Genomic DNA, 23,616 nt, shown 5'->3' with positions numbered 1-23,616 from the left:
ACATTTCTCAAAAGATATACAAATGGCCAAGAGGTATATGAAAAAAATTCTCAACATCACTAATCATGAAAGAAATGCAAAAAAAACCCACATGAGGTATCACCTCACTCCCATTAAAATGGCTATGATCAAAAGGATGAAAGATGAGGCCAAGCGCAGTGGCTCACGCCTGTAATCCCAGCACTTTGGGAGGCCAAGGCAGGTGGATCACCTGAGGTCAGGAGTTCGAGACCAGCCTAGCCTGGCCAACATGGTGAAACCATGTCTCTACTAACAATATGAAAATTAGCCAGGCATGGTGGCAGGTGCCTGTAATCCCAGCTACTCGGGAGGCTAAGACAGGAGAATCGCTTGAACCTGGAGGCAGAGGTTGCAGTGAACTGACATCTCGCCACTGCACTCCAGCCTAGGCGACAGAGCGAGACTCTGTCTCAATTAAAAAAAAAAAAAAAAAAGGCTGGGCACGGCGGCTCACGCCTGTAATCCCAGTACTTTGGGAGGCCAAGGCGGGCAGATCACCTGAGACTGGGAGTTCGAGAGCAGCCTCACCAACATGGAGAAACCCTGTCTCTACTAAAAATACAAAATTAGCCGGGGGTGGTGGTGCGTGGCTGTAATCCCAGCTACTCGGGAGGCTGAGGCAGGAGAATTGCTTGAACCCAGGAGGCGGAGGTTGCAATGAGCCGAGATCACGCCATTGCACTCCAGCCTGGGCAACAAGAGCCAAACTCCATCTCAAAAAAAAAAAAGATGAAAGATAACAAGTGTTGGTGAGTATGTGGTGATAAAGGATAATCTAAGCACGCTGTTGGTGGGAATGTGAATTAGTACAACCATATGGAGAAAGAGAGTATGGAAGTTCCCCAAAAACCTAAAAATAGAGCTACCATATGATCCAGCAATCCTGCTACTGCATATATAGCCAAAGAAAATAAAATCAGTATGTCAAAGAGAGGCCTGCACTCCCATTTTATTGCAGCACTACTCAAAATATGCAAGATATAGAACCAACCTAAGGATCCATCAACCAACCAATGGATAGGCTGAGCGCAGTGGCTCACGCCTGTAATCCCCGCACTTTGGGAGGCCGAGGCGGATGGATTGCTTGAGGTCAGGAGTTTGAGACCAACCTGACCAACATGGTGAAACCCCATCTCTACTAAAATACAAAAATTAGCCGGGCTTGGCGGCGGGTGCCAGTAATCCCACCTACTAGGGAGCCCGAGGCAGGAGAATTGCTTGAACCCAGGAGGTGGAGGTTGCAGTGAGCTGAGAACACGCCACTGCACTCCAGCCTGGGTGACAGAGTGAGACTCCGTCTCAAAAAAAAAAAAAACACAGACAAATGGATAAAGAACATGAGGTATACGTATACAGTGGGACACTGTTCCAATCATAAAAAAGAAGGAAATTCTCTCATTTCCAACAACATGGATGAATCTGGAGAACATTATGTTAAGTGATATAACACAGGCACAGAAAGACAAATACATATTATCTCACTCATATATGGAGTCAAAATTGATCTCACAGAAGTAGACAGGAGATGGCGGTTACCAGAGGTTAGGATGGTTGGGGTTACGGGGGTGGGGATTGGGAAGATGTTAGACAAAGGATACGTAATTACAGTCAGGAGGAACAAGTTCAAGAGCACTACTGTATAGCATGGTGACTAGTTAACGACATACTGTATTCTTGAAAAATACACAGTAGATATTAAGTATTCTCACCACAAAAATGATTAACTATGTGAGATAATGTATTTGGCAATTAGCTAGATTTAACCATTCCACAATGTACATATAATGTACTTCAAAACATTAGCAAGCATTGTTCAAATTTTTTTTTTTGACATAGTGTCTTGCTCTGTCGCCCAGGCAGGAGTGCAGTGACACGATCACAGCTCACTGCAGCCTCAACCTCCCAGGCTCAAGCCATACTCCACCTCAGCCTCCCAAGTAGCTGGGACTGCAGGTGCATATCACCACACCCAGCTAATTTTTGTATTTTTTGTAGAGATGGGATTTTCTTGTATTGCCCAGGCTGGTCTTGAACTCCTAGGCTCAAGTAATCCACCCACCTCGACCTCCCAAAGTGCTGGGACTACAGGTGGAAGCCACTGCACCCAGCCTCAAGCTACTCTTGACAAGCCTTTTTTTTTTTTTTTTTTGGACATAGAGTCTTGCTCTGTCACTCAGGCTGGAGTGCAGTGGCACAATCTCAGCTCACTGCAAGCTCCGCCTCCCAGGTTCACGCCATTCTACTGCCTCAGCCTCCCAAGTAGCTAGGACTATAGGCGCCTGCCACCACGCCCGGCTAGTTTTTTTGTATTTTTGGTAGAGACGGGGTTTCACCGTGTTAGCCAGGATGGTCTCGATCTCCTGACCTCGTGAACCACCCGCCTCGGCCTCCCAAAGTGCTGGGATTACAGGCGTGAGCCACCATACCCAGCCAACAAGCTTTTTTTAACGAAATAAAACATTTTAATTCTTAATATATGATACTTTAAATTATGACATACTAAATATTAATTTTACTGGTTTCATTTTCCTGCACATTTCTTTTTTTTTTTTTTGAGGCGGAGTCTCTGTTGCCCAGGCTGGAGTGCAGTGGAGTGATCTCGGCTCACTGCAAGCTCCGCCTCCCAGGTTCACGCCATTCTCCTGCCTCAGCATCCCGAGTAGCTGGGAGTACAGGCGCCTGCCACCACACCTGGCTAATTTTTTGTATTTTTAGTAGAGATGGGGTTTCACTGTGTTAGCCAGGATGGTCTCGATCTCCTGACCTCGTGATCCACCCACCTCAGCCTCCCAAAGTGCTGGGATTATAGGCGTGAGCCACCGTGCCTGGCCCTTTCCTGCATATTTCTAAACAGGGAGAGTTCTTAATGTTTTGACATTTTTGAAGGTCTCAGAATAACCGTAATTTTCCCAATTATTAAGATTGCTTTGAGTAGTTTTTTGCATGGCCATTTTTACCTCTGCAAACTGCTGTTCAAAGGACTGCCTGTACAGTGGGGTTGTACCATATTATCAAAAGCGTATGTTTATCAAGAGAATTCAGGCTCCCAAATGACCTAGAAAAATCAACCAGGCCAGTTATGGAAGCCTCAAGAGGGAAATACACTAGACTACCACAGTTCAGCTCTTCTATTGTTTAGTTCCCAAGTTCTAGGTTACGATTTAAACTATGTAATTCTCTTCTATTACCACACCCAAGTTCTGTCCATATCCAAGTATCTTCATCTAAAGAGGAAAACAAGATCATGTTGTCCAATCTTTTCACAGATGGGATGGGAAAAGCAATGTTTAGTGATTAACTGACATGCCCATGGTGGCACGGTAGTCTATCAGGGGCAGGAGGGAACTCAGAACACTGCTAAACTAGTTCTTCCAGTATATACAATGCTACCCACTTCTGAAGAAGGCAATTAGTAGGTTATATTTTGGTTTTGTTTTCTGCCTACATAGCAGAAAACATATAATCAATTTTTTCTGAGTTTCTCATTACTCAAAAACATTTTCCAGGCATCTACAGTCAAAGAGACTAGAGCTTCACTGTACCACTAATATTACCTAAGTGATAAATGTAAAACGTTTCATGTGGGCCGGGCGCGGTGGCTCACGCCTGTAATCCCAGCACTTTGGGAGGCCGAGGCAGGTGGATCACGAGGTCAGGAGATCGAGACCATCCTGGCTAACACGGTGAAACCCCGCTTCTACTAAAAATACAAAAAAAATTAGCCAGGCGTGGTGGCGGGCACCTGTAGTCTCAGCTACTCCGGAGGCTGAGGCCGGAGAATGCCGTGAACCCGGGAGGCGGTGCTTGCAGTGAGCCAAGATCACGCCACTGCACTCCAGCCTGGGCCACAGAGCGAGACTTCGTCTCAAAAAAAAAAAAAAATTTCACGTCACAGTGTAATGTGGTATCCGGGATGAAGTCCTAGGACAGCAAAGTACATTAAAGAAAAACTAAGGAAATCTGAACTTTAGTTAATAATAAATGTGTCAATATTGGTTCCTTAATTGTGACAAGCGTACCATACCAATATAAGAAATTAACAGTGAAGCCGGACGCGGTGGCTCACGCCTGTGATCCCAGCACTTTGGGAGGCCAAGACGGGCGGATCATGAGGCCAGGAGTTTGAGACCAGCCTGGCCAACATGATGAAACCCTGTCTCTACTAAAAATACAAAAAAATTATCCGGGTGTGACAGCACACGCCTGTAATCCCAGCTACTCGGGAGGCTGAGTCAGGAGAATCACTTGAACCCAGGAGGCAGAGGTTGCAGTGAGCCCAGATCACGCCACTGCACTCCAGCCTGGGCGACAGAGCAAGACTCCATCTTGGAAGAAAAAAAAAAGGAAATTAACAGGGAAAACTGAATGTGAGGTGCACGGAAACTTTCCGTACTATCTTCACAACTTTTCTGTAAAACTAAAACTATTGTGTTTTTTAAAACTATTGCACATACTTTTTTTTTTTTTTTTTTTTTGAGATGGAGTCTCATTCTTCTTACCCAGGCTGGAATGCAATGGCATGCTCTCGGCTCACCACAACCTCTGCCTCCCAGGTTCAAGAGATTCTCCTGCCTCAGCCTTCCAAGTAGGTGGAATTACAGGCATATGCCACCATGCCCGGATAATTTTGTATTTTTAGTAGAGACAGGGTTTCTCCATGTTGGTCCGGCTGGTCTCAACCTCCCAACCTCAGGTAATCCGCCCGCCTCGGCCTCCCAAAGTGCTGGGATTACAGGTGTGAGCCACCCCACCTGGCCTGCACATACTTTTCTATCCAAACTAATTGTTATTATTAATGCTGGAATCTAATAATATTTTGAATCATGAGTACTAAACAGTATCAAATTTCTATTCCCGAGAGTAGCTTCTTAACCTTTGTCCTGTGAAATACTCTTGAAGTGCATGGGTAACTCTGTCTCTTGGAAAAAGAGAACCTAGCTGGTGAGGGCTATGTTCCTTTCATCCATGAGAAGGATCTAAGAGTCTGAAACAAGGATTGTGCTACAAAGGGAAGTGTGAAAGGGAGTAATTAAGATTCATGTTCTGAGAAATATTCCAAATTCAGAGTTATTCATAATGGAGAGCGCATCAGACTAAGGGTAAAAGACCTGGATTCTAGTCTTGCCTGTACTAATAACCACCTATATATAGCCTTTTACTTGTTTGAGCCTCAGTTTTCTCATCTGCAAAATAAGAAGACCAGATGGGATGGCCAAAAATGTTTCTGCTTAAAAGTCTCCGTCTGGCCAGGCACAGTGGCTCAAACCTGTAATCCTAACCTCAGGCCTAGGGCAGGAGGATAACTTGAGTCCAGGAGTTCAGACTACACTGGATAACACACGGAGACCCTGTCTCTACAAATAATTTAAAAATTAGCCAGGTGTGGCAATGCGTGCCTGTGCTCGCAGCTACTAGGGAGGCTGAGGTAGGAGGATCACCTGACCCCAGCAGGTCGAGGATGCAGTGAGCCACGATCTCATGCCACTGCATTCCAACCTGGGCAACAGAGTGAGACTCCGTCTCAAAAAGTCTCAGTCTAATTAAAAGCTTTTTCCTTCCAAAATTCTCTCCTAGTAAAAGGAAGGGTTAAAGGGGCTAAGGTATATGATGCACACTGAACTAAAGATCAAAACATATCTGTCAGGGGTTTTTCTTTTTGGCCTCTTAAACAACTGTTATCGAGATACTTTGGCTTAAATAAAAAACACGTGTATTAGACTAGGCTCAGTGGTTCATGCCTGTAATCCCAGAACTTTGGGAGGCCAGGGCGGAGATTACCTGAGGTTAGCAGTTTGAGACCAGCCTGGCCAACATGGTGAAACCCCCTCTCTACTAAAAAAAAATATATACAATAAATTAGCTGGGCGTGGTGGTGCATGCCTGTAATCCCAGCTACCCAGAATGCTGAGGCACAATTGCTTAAACCCAGGAGAAAGAGGCTGCAGTCAGCCGATATTGTACCATTGCACTCCAGCCTGAGCAACAAGGCGAGACTCTGTTTCAAACAAACACGTGCATTACATCCATGTAGCTCATCTACTTTTAAATTTTAAGCTGTATCATGCTGCTTTCACAAATACACAGGCACTATTTACTTCCCATGTTACCAAAAAGCAAACAAAAGTATAGCTAATAGTAAAATTAAAACTAATTAGTAGGCTGGGGGTGGTGGCTCACACCTGTAATCCTAGCACTTTGGGAGGCCGAGGTGGGCGGATCGCCTGGGGTCAGGAGTTTGAGACCATACTAAAAAAAAAAAAAAAAAAACAACGCACACAAAAATATATACATATACAAAAAAATTTGCTGGGCATGGTGGCATGCGCCTGTAATCCCAGCTACTCAGGAGGCTGAGGCAGAGGAATTGCTTGAACCAGGGAGGTGGAAGTTGCAGTGAGCCGAGATCATGCCATTGCACTCCAGCCTGGGCGAAGAAGCGAGACTCAGTCTCAAAAAAAAAAAAAAAAAAAAAAAAAACACAGGCGCAGTGGCTCACACCTGTAATCCTAGCAATTTGGGAGGCCGGATCCCGAGGTCAAGAGATCAAGACCATCCTGGCCAACGTAGTGAAACCCCGTCTCTACTAAATATACAAAAAATTAGCTGGGCATGGTGGCACGCACCTGTAGTCCCAGCTACTCAGGAGACTGAGGCAGGAGAATCGCTTGAGCCCAGGAGCCGAGATCGCGCCACTGCACTCCAGCCTGGATGACAGAGCAAGACTCCATCTCAAAAAAAAAAAAAAACTGGTAGATGGGAACAGTGGCTCACCCCTGTAATCCAGCACTTTGGGAGGCTGAGGCTGCTGGATCACCTGAGGTGAGGAGGGTGCAGTGAGCTAAGATCATGCCACTGTACTCCAGCCTGGGCAACGCAGCAAGACTCCATCTCAAAAAAAAAAAAAAAAAAAATTACAGACTCCCTATGTACAATATGCTAATAATTTATCAGTAATCTTTATAATTTATATTCAACTTCCAAAACAACTAAAAGTGATTAACAAAAAGTATTTGCCATTAATATCATCTAACCTTTGGTCTTTTCAAAATATTAACATTCACTCATATATAGTGTTATGAAAAAATTGTGTTTAATAATGCAACCCACAAAAGGAAAATGAAAAGTATTAAATTAAAATGCATTATTTTATTACTAAATTTTCAAAAATCTATAAGAGGTCCTAAGGACAACTGTTAGAAAGATATGGCCCCGTTAACGAGCACACAGATTAGATTTCAGCAAGCACAGTAAAGTCGTAACACTAAAATTCCACTTTTAAAATAATCCTTGCCTTACTAGCTAGCTCTGACCCAAATATGTATACTACTCCAACACTAGAACTGCTAAAGATCTTAAAACCTATGACACCTGTATGTAATAAAGACGTAAAAAACACTACTTAATTAAAATGTATGCAGAATGTAGCCTGAGGATTACTCTAAAGCAACAATTACAACATATATTCAAAGCCTTCCATTTCAGTACACATAGATTTGAAAATTCATTTTATTATGCAATGATGGCATAAACTATTAAATCACACTGCTCTATAATCTAGTTTCAACGAAGTCTAGAAAAAGGCAGATGAGGCCGAGCGCGGTGGCTCACGCCTGTAATTCCAGCACTCTGGGAGGCCGAGGTGGGCGGATCACCTGAGGTCAGGAGTTCGAGACCAGTCTGGACAACATGGCAAAACCCCGTCTCTACTAAAAATACAAAAATTAGCCGGGCCTGGTGGCACGCTCCTGTAATCCCAGCTACTTGGGAAGCTGAGGCAGGAGAATCGCTTGAACCTGGGAGATGGAGGCTGCAGTGAGCCGAGATCACACCACTGCATTCCAGCTGGGCAACAGGGTGAGCCTCTGACTCAAAAAAAAAAAAAAAAAAAGAAAAGAAAAGAAAAAGGCAGATCATACGGGTTAACATTTTTAAATGTAAACTAAAGCTTAACATTTTTAACATTTTTGAAATGGTCTAATGTCTAAAACCTCAACGTTAATACTTAATTGTGTGCTCACAGGAAACCAAACATTGTATTCAGTAGGAAAGAGTTGAACAGCTTATCTAAGAAACCACTTGTTCTTCAATTAGCTTTCATCTTGCTCTGGTCTTTTATTTTGTTTGCACTGCAGTTTTCCTCATAAATAATAAAAAGATAACGCGTATTCAGTCAGGTAAGAATGATCCTCTCTCTCTTACTTTAAGGAGCAATCGTCCTCTACTCCCCAACCCATGTCAAGGAGAGTCCAAGGCAATGGGACCCCTACTCTGATCCAGGACACCTCTTGGCCTGACCCACCTTCGGTGCCGGAGGTTGACACCCGCCCACCTTGGGCCTCCTCGCCTCCCTCCCGTAGAGCCTTCAGCCTACAACTCGGACCCGCGCCCGCCGGACCCTACGGGGGCGCCCGAGCGGGAGCCACCCCGCCCCCAGCCCGCCGGCGCGCGGCCGACGCGCGAGCACGACCCGCCAACCCGATGGCCGCCGGGGCCTCGGCGCCGGTCCCACCCGGTCCCAGGCTACGCTCTGCGGAGAGCGCGGCATTCGAGACAGCGCACTCGGGCTTCTCCCGCACGGTCAGCGCTCGGGCGCCAGCAGCAGACGGAAGGGCAGAGCCGGGTCGGAGCGGAAAATCAGGCAGCTCGGCCCGGGAACCGACCTGTGGAGACCGCCATCTTCTCCTGCAGCCCGACGCAGCCGCCCGCACGCACGCACGAACCGTCGCGCGTCACTTCCGGGAGCGCGCCGCCCTGCGCGCGTCACAGCGGACTCCGCCCCCGGCAGGCGCGGGGCTACGCAAGCCGAGACAGCTCGCACGTGGGCCGAGGGGTCGCGGGGCCTCGCTGCCGTTTCCGCAATTCCCTTGTGAATCCGCTCTCAAAATGAAACGCTACAGTATAAGTTCATGAGGGCCTGGCGCGGTGGCTCAGGTCTGTAATCCCAGCACTTTGGGAGGCCGAGGCGATCGGATCACCCGAAGTCAGGAGTTCGAAACCAGCCTGGCCAACATGGCGAAACCCCGTCTCTACTAAAAATACAAAAATTCGCCGGGCGTGGTGTAGCGCGCCTGTAATCCCAGCTATTTGGGAGGCTGAGGCACGAGAATCGCTTGAACCGGGGAGGCGGAGGTTGCAATGAGCCGCGATTGCACCACTGCACTCCAAGCCTGGGCAACAGAGCGAGACTCCGCCTCAAAAAAAATAAATAAAAATAAGTGGGCATTGACAGATTTGCATTGATAAACGATTCAAAAGAGTTGCACAATAAATTTGAACAGCTAGGGATGCTGGGGTGGGAGGGTCACTTGAGCCCAAGAAGTGAGGCTGCAGTGAGAAGAAATCGCTGCACTCCAGCCTGGGCAACAGAGGGAGACTCCGTTTCAAAAAAAAAAAAAAGAAAGAAAAAGGAAAGTAATACAGGCTGAGCGCCGAAGCTCACTTCTGTAATCCTAACACTTTGGGAGGCTGAGGCAGGAGGATCGCTTGAGCCCAAGACTTTGAGACCAGCCTGGACAACATAGTGATACCTAGTCTCTACATAAAACTGAAAAAAAAAAAAAAAAAAAAAAAAGATTTTTCACATCCCTTGTAAGTTGTGTTCCTAGGTACTTTTATTCTCTTTGTAGCAATTGTGAATGGGAGTTCACTCATGATTTGGCTCTCTGTTTGTCTGTTATTAGTGTATAGGAATGCTTGTGATTTTTGCACATTGATTTTGTATCCTGAGACTGCTGAAGTTGCTTATCAGCTTAAGGAGATTTGGGGCTGAGACTATGAGGTTTTCTTAATATACAATCATGTCATCTGCAAACAGAGACAATTTGACTTCCACTTTTCCTAATTGAATACCCTTTATTTCTTTCTCTTGCCTGATTGCCCTGGCCAGAACTTCCAATACTATGTTGAATAAGAGTGGTGAGAGAGGGCATCTTTGTCTTGTGCTGGCTTTCAAAGGGAATGCTTCCGGCCGGGCGTGGATCCCAGCACTTTGGGAGGCGGAGGCAGGCGGATCACGAGGTCAGGAGATCGAGACCATCCTGGCTAACACAGTGAAACCCTGTCTCTACTAAAAAAAAAAAAAAATACAAAAAATTAACCAGGCGTGGTGGCAGGCCCCTGTAGTCCCAGCTACTCGGGAGGCTGAGGCAGGAGAATGGCGTGAACCCGGGAGGCGGAGCTTGCAGTGAACCGAGATGGCGACACTGCACTCCACTCCAGCCCAGGGGACAGAGCAAGACTCCATCTCAAAATAAAAGAAAAAAAAAGGAATCCTTCCTTCCAGTTTTCGCCCATTCAGTATGATATTGGCTGTGGGTTTGTCATAAATAGCTCTTATTATTTTGAGATACATTCCATCAATGCCTAGTTTATTGAGAGTTTTTAGCATGAAGGGCTGTTGAATTTTGTCTAGGCCTTTCCTGCATCTATTGAGATAATCATGTGGTTTTTGTCATTGGTTCTGTTTGTGTGATGGATTACGTTTATTGATTTGCATATATTGAAGCAGCCTTGCATCCCAGGGATGAAGCCAACTTGATCATGGTGGATAAGCTTTTTTGATGTGCTGCTGGATTCAGTTTGCCAGAATTTTATTGAGTATTTTCGCATCAATGTTCATCAGGGATATTGAGCCCACGTAGCCAAGACAATCGTAAGCAAAAGGAACAAAGCTGGAGGCATCACACTACCTACCTGACTTCAAACTATACTAGAAGGCTACAGTAAAAAAAATAGCCTAGTACTGGTACCAAAACAGATTTATGGATCAATGGAACAGAACAGAGGCCTCAGAAATAACTCCACATATCTACAACCATCTGATCTTTGACAAACCTGACAAAAACAAGCAATGGGGAAAGGATTCCTTATTTAATAAATGGTGTTGGGAAAACTGGGTAGCCATATGCAGAAAGCTGGAACTGGATCCCTTCCTTACACCTTATACAAAAATTAACTCAAGATGGATTAAAGACTTAAACGTAAGACCTAAAACCATAAAAACCCTAGAAGAAAACCTAGGCAATACCATTCAGGACGTAGGCATGGGCAAAGACTTCATAACTAAAACACCAAAAGCAATGGCAGCAAAAGCCAAAATTGACAAATGGAATCTGATTAAACTAAAGAGCTTCTGCACAGCAAAAGAAACTATCATGAGAGTGAACAGGCAACCTATAGAATGGGAGAAAATTTTTGCTATCTATCCATCTGACAAAGGGCTAATATATAGACTCTACAAAGAACTTAAACAGATTTACAAGAAAAAAATAAGTCCATCAAAAAGTGGGCAAAGGATATGAACAGACACTTCTCAAATGAAGACATTCATGCAGCCAACAAACATGAAAAAAAGCTCATCATCACTGGTCATTAGAGAAATGCAAATAAAAACCACAATGAGCTACCATCTCACGCCAGTTAGAATGGTGAACATTAAAAAGTCAGGAAATAACAGATGCTGGAGAGGATGTGCAGAAATAGGAATGCTTTTACACTGTTGGTGGGAGTGTAAATTAGTTCAACCATTATGGAAGACAGTGTGGCGATTCCTCAAGGATCTAGAACTAGAAATACCATTTGACCCAGCAATCCCATTACTGGGTATATACCCAAAGCATTATAAATCATTCTACTATAAAGACACATGCACATGTATATTTATTGTGGCACTATTCACAATAGCAGACTTGGAACCAACCCAAATGCCCATCAGTGATAGACTGCATAAAGAAAATGTGGCAAATATACACCATGGAATACTATGCAGCCATAAATAAGGATGAGTTCATGTCCTTTGCAGGGACATGGATCATGCCGGAAACTGTCATTCTCAGCAAACTATCACAAGAACAGAAAACCAAACACCTCATGTTCTCACTCATAAGTGGGAGTGGAACAGTGAGAACACATGGACACAGGGAGGGGAACATCACACACTGGGGCCTGTCAGGGGTTGGGGGCTAGGGGAGGGATAGCATTAGGAGAAATACCTAATGTAGATGACAGATTGATGGGTGTAGCAAACCACCATGGCATGTGTATACCTATGTAACAAACCTGCATGTTCTGCCCCTGTTCCCCAAAACTTGAATTAAAAAAAAAAAGGAGAAAAAGTAGTTAAGAGAAAAAAAAAAGCTGGCATTCTGGTTCGTGCCTGTAGCCTCAACTACTCAGGAGGATGAGATGGGAGGATCACTTGAGCCAGGAGGTTAAGGCTTCAGTGAGTTATGATGGCACCACTGTAATACAGCCTGGGCAACAGAATGAGACACTGTCTTAAAAAAAAAAAAAAAAGCAGGGGGCCAGGTGCGGTGGCTCATGCCTGTAATCCCAACACTTTGGGAGGCCAAGGCAGGTGGATCACGAGGTCGGGAATTCAATACCAGCCTGGTCAAAATGGTGAAACCCTCTCTCTACTAAAAATACAAAAATGAGCCAGGTATGGTGGTGGCCACCTGTAATCCCAGCTACTTGGGAGGCTGAGGCAGAGAATTGCTTGAACCCAAGAGGCGGAGGTTGCAGTGAGCTGAGATCACGCCACTGCACTCCAGCCTGGATGACAAGAGCGAGACTCTGTCTCAAAAAAAAAAAAAAAAAAAAAAAGAAGAGAAAATAAAGGAGAATCATAATATAGTATGCTTATCTACTGTCAAGCCACTCTAACTTGACAAGCCAAAATGAGACTGTTTTTCTCACGAAGGGACCTGACAAAATAACCTAACTGAAATTTCTTACCAGTGTAGAGAAAAACTCTAATATTATCATCAAATTATTAAACGTTCCCCAAGTTTGTCTGCTGACTTCTAGTGACCTCAGCATTACATACTTAGCAACAGCCTCTAGCTGACCTATCCTGAATATCAATACTTCTTAAACACCGCATTTATTATGTCCTTACTGATTGAGAAAAGCTGCATTCGCTTCCTTTTGCCTACCACCAGATTGGTGGTAAGTCTCATATTGATTGCCAATAATGATTATCTGAAGAGCCATTTCTAAGACCATGTCCAAGCTCAGCAGAAAAAAAGTCTTGTCATCCCATGTTGATGTAACTACCAGAAGGAGTTATAGCAGGAAATGGTCTATTTACCAACCTGGCCAAGGATGCCAAGCCCAAACACCACGGCCTGATTTTCACAACCTACCAGAACCCAGCCGCCACTGACGTCTCCTGAATGATTTCCCATCTCTCTCCAGTGGATGCCCACACTCAGCCAAGCCGCCTTTCAGGTGCACTATTGCCATTGCCCTGGTTGTTTCTCCACCTGAGATACTGCATCTCTCCTCCACCTTTCAACATCCTGTCCTTCCTTAAGGCCAAATTGAAATCCCACTTCTCTGAATCCTTTCCTGATTTATTTTTGTTGTCTTTTCATTAAACTGATCTGCTCTTTTAGTCTGTACTAAGAAGTTAGTACAGCAAAAAAACTAATATGTTCTCTCTGTAACATGAAAATCAGATCCATTTTAATCCACTTGACTTTTTAACCCTCAGAGTTGTGGGGCCTCAATAGCCAAGACATTCATGGACCCTCCCACTAGCAGGAAGCTCAGTACCTGCAATCAAAGCACACTCACACACATGCACACACAAAAAAAACCATTATGCGCCCTGGGAACATTGTTGCCTTGACATTTTCATGCTATCTCCCCTGTAATTTAAATTTGGAGCTGGGCTTCTTTCTCTTGTTGGGGACAAAGTTCAACCACTTAAAGTGTTTGGTCTAAAGCTTACTCTTCTCCACTTTCATTAGGTTTTCCCTGTTTACGGTGCCATCCAATTATGGAATTTGATGGTTAATTCCCAGTGCTTATCCCACTTGACCTGCCAGCAGCTTCTACAGCAATCAACAATTCTGTTATCTGAGAACTAAATTCTCTCTCTCTCTCTCTTTTTTTTTTTTTTTTTTTTTGAGACAGAGTCTTGCTCTGTCGCCCAGGCTGGAGTGCAGTGGCGCAATCTCGGCTCACTGCAACCTCCGCCTCCCGAGTTCAAGCGATTCTCCTGCCTCAGCCTCCCAAGTAGCTGGGACTACAGGCGTGCGCCATCATGCCCAGCTAATTTTTGTATTTTTAGCAGAGACGGGGATTCACCATGTTGGCCGGGATGGTCTCGATCTCTTGACCTCATGATTCGCCTTCCTCGGCCTCCCAAAGTGCTGGGATTACAGGCGTGAGCCACTGCGCCTGGCCAATTCTCTTTTTTTTTAACGACATGATATTTTGAAATACGTATACATTACGGAATGGCTAAATTAAGCTAATTAACATATGCATTATCATACATATCATATTCTGGTAAGAACACTTAAAATCTATTCTCAGCCATTTGCAAGAACACAGTACGTTGTTATTAACTATAGATCTGAATTTATTCCTCCTATCTAACTGAAATTTTGTATCCTTTGACCAACATCTCCCCAATCCCCCCACACCCTGATAACCACTGTTTCTCCTTTCCTTTACTTTTTCCTTTCCCCTCCCCTCCCCTCTCCTCCCTTCTCTCCTCTCAGTTTCACTATATTGCCCAGGCTAGTCTCCAACTCCTGAGGTCAAGCAATCTGCCCACCTCAGCTTCCCAAAGTGCTAGGATTACAGGTGTGAGCCGCCATGCCTGGCCTCCATTCCTTACTTTTGAGTTGAAATTATTTTATATTCCACAAGTAAGTGAGATAATGTAATATTTATCTTTCTGTGCCTGGCTTATTTCACTTTAATATAAGGTCCTCCAGGTTCACCCACATTGTCACAAATGACAGTGTTTCTTTCTTTTTAAGGCTGAGTAGTATTCTACTGTGTACATATATGCCACATTATCTTTATCCATTCATCCACTGATGGACACAAGTCAATTCCGTATCTTGAGGCTATTGTGAATAATGTTTGCAGTGGTTTGAATGAGTCCCCCAAAGATCAAGTGTGGGAAACTTAATCCCCAATGCAACAATGTTAACAGGTACGACCTTTAATTAATTATTAGATCATAAGCCTCTGCTTCTTTTTGGAATGTCTTTTTGGATCTGTTGCCCTTTTCTTTTTTTCTGAGTCGGAGTTTCGCTCTTGTTGCCCAGGCTGGCATGCAATGGCGCAATCTCAGCTCACTGCAACCTCCACCTCCTGGGTTCAAGCAATTCTCCTGCCTCAGCCTCCCAAGCAGCTGGGATTACAGGCATGCGCCACCACGTCCGGCTCATTTTGTATTTTTAGTAGAGATGAGATTTCACTATGTTGGTCAGGCTGGTCTCAAACTCCTGACCTCAAGTGATCCACCTGCCTTGGCCTCCCACAGTGCTGGGATTACAGGCATGAGCCACTGTGCTGAGCCTGTTTCCCATTTTTAAATCAGGTTATTTGCTTTCTTGCTTTTCAGTTGTTTGAGTTCCTTATATATTTTTGATATTAAGCTCTTTTCAGATGTATGGTTTGCAAATATTTTCTCCCATTCTGTGGGTTGTTTCTTCTGGAGGGCCAATTTTTCACTTGGCCTCAAAGTTACCACACTTTCATAGTGTTTTTTTGTTTTGTTTTGTTTTGTTTTGTTTTGTTTTTGAGACAGGGTCTTACTCTGTTGCCCAGCCTGGAGCGCAGTGGCACCATCACAGCTCACTGCAGCCCTAACCTCCCAGGCTCAAGTGATCCTTCACTGCAACCCTAACCTCCCAGGCTCAAGTGATCCTTCACTTCAGCCTCCTGAGTAGCTGGGACTACAGACACATGCCACAGTGCCTGGTTAATTTGTTGTATTTTTTGTAGAGACAGGTTTCACCATGTTGCCCAGGCTCATCTCAAACTCTTGAGCTCAAGTGATCCACCCACCTCAGTCTCCCAAAGTGCTAGGATTACAGGCATGTCCTAGGTTTTAAAGGTAGTAGGTTTGGTCAGGAGGCAGGAGCAAGAGGAAAATGTGGATAACAGCCTTAATTGTATTTTCCATGGGAAGGAACAGGAAAGGGATGATAAGCAGGCTTAGCATTGGCTGCTAAGCAAATGCTAAGCAGGCTCTGAGGCATAAGGGCTGTCCCTAATTGTCGGTTACTTTGTCCTTGAATGATTAAGGTGGGAAAATAGTGTCCAGAGTGTGAGAGCTCAATAAAGAAGGTGGTGAGGGAGTGCACTCGGTTGGTTTGAAAGGCTCAATCCACAAAGTGCTGTTTACTATCTCTAGGAATTAGCTAACACTGAGAGGGGCCATCCTTCAAGGCTCCACAAGGCCCCAAGTCATCAATGCATCAAAATACAGAGAAACACCTGGTCCTTCTGCTACTTCACTTGCCATTTATTCTGAGTCTTCCTCTTCTACATGAATTCATAGTATTGAGGGCTAGTTCTTTTTTTTTTTTTTTTTTTTTGAGGCAAAGTCTCCCTCTGTTGCCCAGGCTGGAGTGCAGTGACGTGATCTCCACTCACTGCAAGCTCCGCCTCCCGGTTTCATGCCATTCTTCTGCCTCAGCCTTCCAAGTAGCTGGGACTACAGGTGCCCGCCACCATACCCAGCTAATTTTTTTGTATTTTTAGTAGAGACAGGGTTTCACCATGTTAGCCAGGATGGTCTCTATCTCCTGACCTCGTGATCTGCCCACCTTGGCCTCCCAAAGTGCTGGGATTACAGGCATGAGCCACTGCTCCTGGCCATTGAGGACTAGTTCTTAGTGGCCTTATCAGAGCCCCAGCAGCAGAGAGTGGTTGGCTTGCAGGTGGTAAAAGAATTTACCAACAACAGTTTAGGTTTGAAAAGGAAAGTTATATTAGATAACACATTGCAGCAGACTGCAACAGGGCGCTTCAGCAAGAGAGGACTGAGCTGCACAGTGGATTTTACTTAGGAGTATTTATGGACCTTAAAGTGGGAGCCTAAGGATAATTTGGACCATTTTAGCCACATATGTCATGATAAGTGATTACATCTGTAGACATTTTGGTGCCATGATGTCAGCAAGGGTTGCACAATGAGTTTCAACATGGATACATTCCAGAGACGTATAGAAATTCTAGTTAAGGGAGGAGACCACCCCTCATATTGTCTTATGCCCAATTTCTGCCTCCAAAGAAAGAAGACGTAAAAACTAAAAGGCAGAAATGAAATCCACAGGCAGACAGCCCGGTGCCATGCCCTGGGCCTGGTAGTTAAAGATCAACCCCTGACCTCACCGGTTATGTTATCTATAGATACCAAACATTGTATGGAAAAGCATTGTGAAAATCCCTGTCCTGTTCTGTTCCATTCTGATTACTGGTGCATGCAAGCCCCCTGCTTGCTCAATCGATCACAACCTTCTCACGTGGACCCCCTTAGAGTTGTAAGCCCTTAAAAGGGACAGGAATTGCTCATTTGAGGAGCTCGGTTTTTGAGACGTGAGTCTGCTGATGCTCCCGACCGTATAAAGCTCCTTCCTTCTTTAACCCAGTGTCTGAGGAGTTTTGTCTGTGGCTCGTCCTGCTGCATAGTTACTTATAAGTTTTTTGTCAAGAAGCTTGGTACCAGATACTGGCTTTAGATAATAGGGAAGTCTGGGCTGGGCGCAGTGGCTCATGCCTGTAATCACAGCACTTTGGGAGGCCGAGGCAGGCAGATTATGAGGTCAGGACATCAAGACCATCCTGGCTAACATGGTGAAACCCTGTCTCTACTAAAAATACAAAAAAAAATTAGCTGGGTATGGTGGAACACGCCTGTAATCCCAGCTACTCAGGAGGCTGAGGCAGGAGAATCACTTGAACCTGGGAGGCAGAGGTTGCAGTGAGCCAATATTGTGCCACTGCACTCCAGCCTGGCGACAGAGCAAGACTCCATCTCAAAAAAAAAAAAAAAAAAAAAGGGAAGTCTAATTACTTATGAATTCCTCAGATAAGGAGTGTTGCCTCTGGATGGTCTGCTTGATAGCCACCAGGTGATCTTTGCTCTCCTCAGTTCTCAGTCCTTGGATATTGTTAGGGACAAACTGCCCCAAGAAAGCTTCTTTGGTGCTGCCCACCCCTCCCCCTAATGCTCTGCAGCTCTTCTCTGTGCCACCCACCCTTCCCTAAGTCTCTTTACATTTCTAAACCCTTATCAAGGGCTGCGGTGAAGCCAGCCGACTTTCACTTATCAGACCTTGCTGCGATAAGCAAACCCCAATTACAAACCATTCAGACCTCACAGGGGAAGGCTGTGGGAAGCATAAACAAACTTTACCTACACCCTCCTGTAATAAACGTCACAAGGTGATATGTGGCAAAATTAACCAGCAAACAACCCCGGGATGCGGCCATACCAAAGAACTCCCTCAAGCTCCTCTCCCCAATATAAACCCCTCATTCTGTAAGCTTGGTGCTGCTTCCCTTGACTGTTAAGGGGGCAGCCGGCAGGTTAATAAAAACTTGCTCGCCTGACTTTGGGTCTATTTTTCCTTTCTCTTGGCTGACCTTACATTCTGGTGCTAAAACCTGGGAAGGGGATAGACTCTGGCCGGCTCTCGCTCTCTGTCTCTCTCTCTCTCACTTTCTCTTTCTCTCTCTCTCTCCCCCTCCCTCCCTCTCCCTCCCCATCACCTATCTCCTGGCCAATCTCTTCCCTTCCCTGAACCTGCCGAAGACCCAGAGAATCTCCTAGACTCTCCCATTGCTGACGACTTCATCCACCATCAAAGCCTCCACCAGGGTGAGTAAAAAGAGACTGTTGCTGTTCCCCGAAACCCTTGACCGCCTGTCTCTCGGTTTCCAAAAGACCCAGCGCTGGGTCAAGGGCTTCCTCCGGCCTCCAGGTCTCTGGTTCCTCTGTTTCAGGGACACCTGACACGGCGGTTACCTCCTCTATTCCAGACAAGTTCCGCGGGAAAGGGAATGCCCTCTTCCACGTCCTTGTCACCGGCAGTCTCTTCTTCCTCTACGCGCCCCCCTACTTCCATTCATTATAGGAGCCTGTCAGTCTGCTCCTCCTAAAACTACCTGCCTTGGGTGCCTCCTATGCAATCTCAATACTCTTGGCCTCCATTCAGAAATCTGCCCTAAAAGGCTTATCTTTTACTGTAATACCGCATGACCTCAATACAAATTAGACCATGACTCCCAATGGTCCGAAAGTGGCACTTTCGATTCCGACGTGCTCAGAGACTTAGACAACTTTTGCCACTGCAATGGGAAGTGGTCTGAGATTCCTTATGTTCTGGCTTTCTTTACTCTCCGTAGTCATCCTTCCCTCTGCCAGTCTTGCTCTACTTTTCAAATTATCCTCGCCCGCTCCAAACTCCACTCGCCTCCTGCTCCCCTCACCCCAATAGCCCCAGCCGATGACTTCGCCTCCTTTGATCCCGCTGATTTTTCCCCTCCTTGATAACATCCTAATCCTCCACCACAACAGCATGACCCCCCACCATATGCCTCCACTCCGGCTCTACCTCCCTCTCTCCAACCATCCCGCCTCCGACTCTGAGTCCTCCCCATCTCCACCCCTTACTCGTCCTCGAGCCCAACATGCCCAGCAGCCCGCTCCCTTGCTTCCTCTCCGGGAAGTGGCAGAGGCCAAAGGGATCGTCCTCTCCGGGAAGTGGCAGGGGCCAAAGGGATCGTCCGTGTCCACGTCCCCTCTTCCCTCTCCGATCTCTCCCAAACTGAGGAACGTCTGGGGTCCTTGTCCTCCCATCCCGACACTTATATGAAAGAATTTAAATACCTCACCCAGTCTTATGAACTTACTTGGCATGATCTCTATATTATTCTGTATTCTACCCTCCTTCCGGAAGAGAAAGAAACAATGTGACTTGCAGCCCAGGCCCATGCCGATGACTTCCATTGGCAAGATTTTACTAGGCCAGTAGGGGCCGCTGCAGTCCCCCTGGGAAGAGCCTGCCTGGGAATATTAACCCCCAGACCCCAGCCGGGCCTCCCGTAATCATATGATTACTTGCCTCATTGCAGGCCTTAACAAAACTGGCCATAAGGCTGTACATTTCGAAAAACTCAAAGAAACCTCCCAAAAGGCCGATGAAAACCCTGCCTAATTCCTTTCTCGCCTTACAGAGGCTTTCCAAAAATATACCCATGTCAATCCTGCCTCCCAGGAAGGAACTATTGTTCTTAACACCCATTTTATTTCCCAATCTGCCCCCGACATCCAGCGCATATTTAAAAAGGCTGAAGATGGCCCTCAAACCCCACAACAAGACTTCCTTAACCTGGCTTTCAAAGTCTTTAATAGCAGGGATGAGCAAAATAAATTAGATAAAGCCCAAAGAGATCGTGCTAAATACCAACTTCTAGCAGCGGCTATCCATTAACCCAGCCGTATTACCCAAGGGCACAAAGACCTGATAGCAGCAACCCTCCTGGGCCTTGTTTTAAGTGTGGCAAAGAAGGCTACTGGGCATGGGCGTGTCCTAACCCTCGAGTACCAAAGAGCCCTTGCCCAGTCTGCCAGCTGACAGGCCACTGGAAGTCCCTCTGTCCTCTCAGCAAACGGACAGACAAGCCTGCTCCTCAGAGCCACCACCCCTTCAACAAGACAAAAAGTGAAGAATTGCTTGCACTCCCACAGCTCCTCGGCCTAGCCACTGAAGACTGACGAGGCCCAGGGCCCCTGGCCCCCACTGGCATCACTGCATGGAGCCCAGTATAACTCTACTGGTAGCAGGTAAGCCGATCTCTTTCTTAATCGATAGCGTGGCCACCTACTGGGCTTTGCCTGAATTTTCAGGACCCACTCATGCCTCCCAGGTCTCAGTTGTGGGGCTTGACGGACTCATCTCACATCAGTCCACACGCCACCAGACCCTTTACTTGCTCTCTGTTTGATACTATTTTCTCACACTCTTTCCTTATCATGCCTCGTTGCCCTACCTCCCATCCTAGGCCAAGACGTTTTAGCCAAATTCAAAGATTCTATCACCTTTTTCTGCCTTCCTCAACCAGAGTCCCTCCTACTCCTTTGCGCTAGTCCAGCCCCTGAGCCCTCTCCCCAGTACCCACTTCCCACCTCTCTTGTAAACCCAATAGTATGGGACACCACCACCCCTTCCCTAGCTGCTCACCATGACCCCATCAAAATTCAGTTAAAAGACCCCTCTAAATTTCTCAATGTCCCCCAATACCCCATCTCCCTAACCCACCAAAAAGGCTCACAGCCAGCCACAAGCTCTGCTCACGTGGTCTTCTTAGGCCAACACATTTTCCATACACCCCCATCCTCTTGGTTAAAATATCAGATGGCTCATACCGACTCATCCAAGACCTCCAAGCCATCAATCAGGCCATCTTTCCTATTCATCCCATAGTCCCTAACCCCTATACACTCTCTCTCATTCCCTCCAACACCACCCACTACACTGCTATTGACCTGAAAGATGCCTTTTAACTATTCCCCTTCACCCTGATTCCCAAAACCTCTTTGCTTTCAATTGGACTGACCCTGACACCCTCCAGTCACAACAACTCACCTGGATTGTCCTCCCTCAAGGCTTCAGAGATAGCCTTCATTTCTTTAGACAAATTTTAGCTTGAAATCTCACCTCCTTAAACCTTTCCCCCAGCTGTCTTCTTCATTACGTGGATGAACTTCTCCTTTGCAGCCCCTCTCTAGAAGACTCTCAAACCCATACAGTCTCTCTCTTAAACTTTCTTGCCACCAAAGGGTATATAGAGTCTCCTCCTCCAAAGCTCAACTTTCCAGCTCCATAGTAACTTACCTAAGAGTTCAACTTTCCCCTGGGGACCAGGCTATGACCCCGCCCAAGAGGCACTAATAGATAATCTGCCCCGGCCCCACCAAAAGGAAAGTCCTTTCCTTCCTAGGACTAGCAAGCTTTTTTAGAATATGGATTCCCAACTTTGCCCTCCTAGCTCACCCCCTCTATGAAGCAGCCAAAGGCTTCCTCAATGAGCCCCTAAATCCCTCGCATAACATACTCCCCAGCTTCCGCAAACTTCAAACCGCTCTTGTCACCGCACCAGCTCTGTCCTTACCTGATATCTCCCAACCTTTCACTCTCTTTTTTTTTTTTTTTTTTTTTTTGAGACGGAGTCTTGCTCTGTCGCCCAGGCTGGAGTGCAGTGGCACGATCTTGGCTCACTGCAAGCTCTGCCTCCCAGGTTCAAGCGATTCTCCTGCCTCAGCCTCCCGAATAGCTGGGACTACAGGCACCCGCCAGCATGCCCGGCTAATTTTTTGTATTTTTAGTAGAGATGGGGTTTCACTGTGTTAGCCAGGATGGTCTAACACAGCTAGGTTGAACTAACTTTGGGAGGAACTTAGTTTACAGTTTAGCTTTGAAACAAAGACAACAGCCCTTTCCCAAAACAAGGCTCCTTCCTTCCTGGAGACTAGACTGCCTTTGCAGGACTAACAAATTAGCCACAAGATTAGAAATTACGGTTTAGGAGCCATACTGCTGGAGGCTGCAAGATTCTAAACCTCTCCAAATTGCTCCTAGGGATAACATCACTATTGCAAAACCTAAGATCAGTGCTTGAGATATTTTGCAGACACTGCACTTGATTCATCAGCTGGCACCAATCAGATCGATAAACTGGCTCATCTGGTCTTGTGACCCCCACCCAGGAACTGACTTAGCAGTGACAAGAGGACAGCTTTGACTCCCATCTCTGACCCGACCAATCAGAACTCCCAACTCACTGGCCCCCTACTCAGCAAATTTTTTTTTTTTTTTTTTTTTTGGAGACAGAGTCTCACTCTGTCGCCCAGGGTGGAGTGCAGTGGCATGATGTCGGCTCACTACAACCTCTACCCCCCGGGTTCAAGCAATTCTCCTGCCTCAGCCTCCCGAGTAGCTGCGACTACAGGCACACGCTGCCATGCCCAGCTAATTTTTTGTATTTTAGTAGAGACGTGGTTTCACCATGTTGCCCAGGCTGTTCTCAAACTCCTGAACTCAGGCAATCCGCCCGCCTCGGCCTCCCAAAGTGCTAGGATTACAGGCATGAGCCACCTCGCCAGGCAGCAAATTATTCTTAAAAACTCCAATTCTCGAATTCTCGGGGAGACTGATTGGAGTAATAATAAAACTCTGGGCCAGACATGGTGGCTCACACCTCTAGTCCCAGCACTTTGGGAGGCCGAGGCAGGTGGATCACCTGAGATCAGGAGTTCAAGAACCAGACTGGCCAACATGGCGAAGCCCCATCTCTACTAAAAATACAAAAATTAGCTGGTGTGGTGGCGTTTGCCTGTAATCCGAGCTACTCTGGAGGCTGAGGCAGGAGAATCGCTTGAACCCAGGAGGTGGAGGTTACAGTGAGCCAAGATCACGCCACTGCACTCCAGCCTGGGTGACAGAGGGAGACTCCGTCTCAAAAAAAAAAAAAAGTGGGACGTTTAAGAGGTGATGAGGTCATTAGGGTTCTGCTGTAATGAATGGATGATAGCCCTTATAAAATGGCTCAGGGGAACTAGCTAGCTCCCTTTCCATCTCTTACACCATGTGAGGACACATGTGTTCCTTCCCTCCAGAGGATGCAGTGTTCTGGTAGCCATCTGGGAAGCAGAGACCGAGCCCTTACCAGACATCACACCTATTGGCACTTTGCTCTTGGACTTCCCAGCCTCCAGAACTGTAAGGAATAAATTCTGTTCTTTATAAATTACCCAGTCTCAGATATTTTATTATA

General features: G+C 46.1%; 1 protein-coding gene and 1 long non-coding RNA gene across 4 annotated transcripts in view; one reads left to right on the top strand and one right to left on the bottom strand.

Moving 5' to 3' along the window:
- UBE2V2 (ubiquitin conjugating enzyme E2 V2) overlaps positions 1-19,826 on the bottom strand; it is a 64,611-nt gene extending 44,785 nt beyond the window's left edge. Inside the window, exon 1 of one of the 3 annotated variants that reach the window (XM_024250614.3) lies at positions 19,693-19,826. In XM_024250614.3, the coding sequence (XP_024106382.1) occupies positions 19,693-19,789 (97 nt within the window). In that variant the 5' untranslated portion in view covers positions 19,790-19,826. 3 annotated transcript variants of the gene reach the window in all.
- On the top strand, positions 18,223-23,616 carry LOC129060994 (uncharacterized). Its single transcript, XR_008527905.2, has 3 exons — positions 18,223-18,658; positions 20,531-20,626; positions 23,459-23,616. It is a non-coding gene; the product is annotated as an uncharacterized LOC129060994 (long non-coding RNA).

This window comes from Pongo abelii, chromosome 7 (genome assembly GCF_028885655.2).
Source record: "Pongo abelii isolate AG06213 chromosome 7, NHGRI_mPonAbe1-v2.0_pri, whole genome shotgun sequence".
Lineage (NCBI taxonomy): Eukaryota > Metazoa > Chordata > Mammalia > Primates > Hominidae > Pongo > Pongo abelii.
The sequence above is the reverse complement of the archived record's forward strand: the minus strand, read 5'-3'. Positions and strand labels throughout refer to the sequence as shown.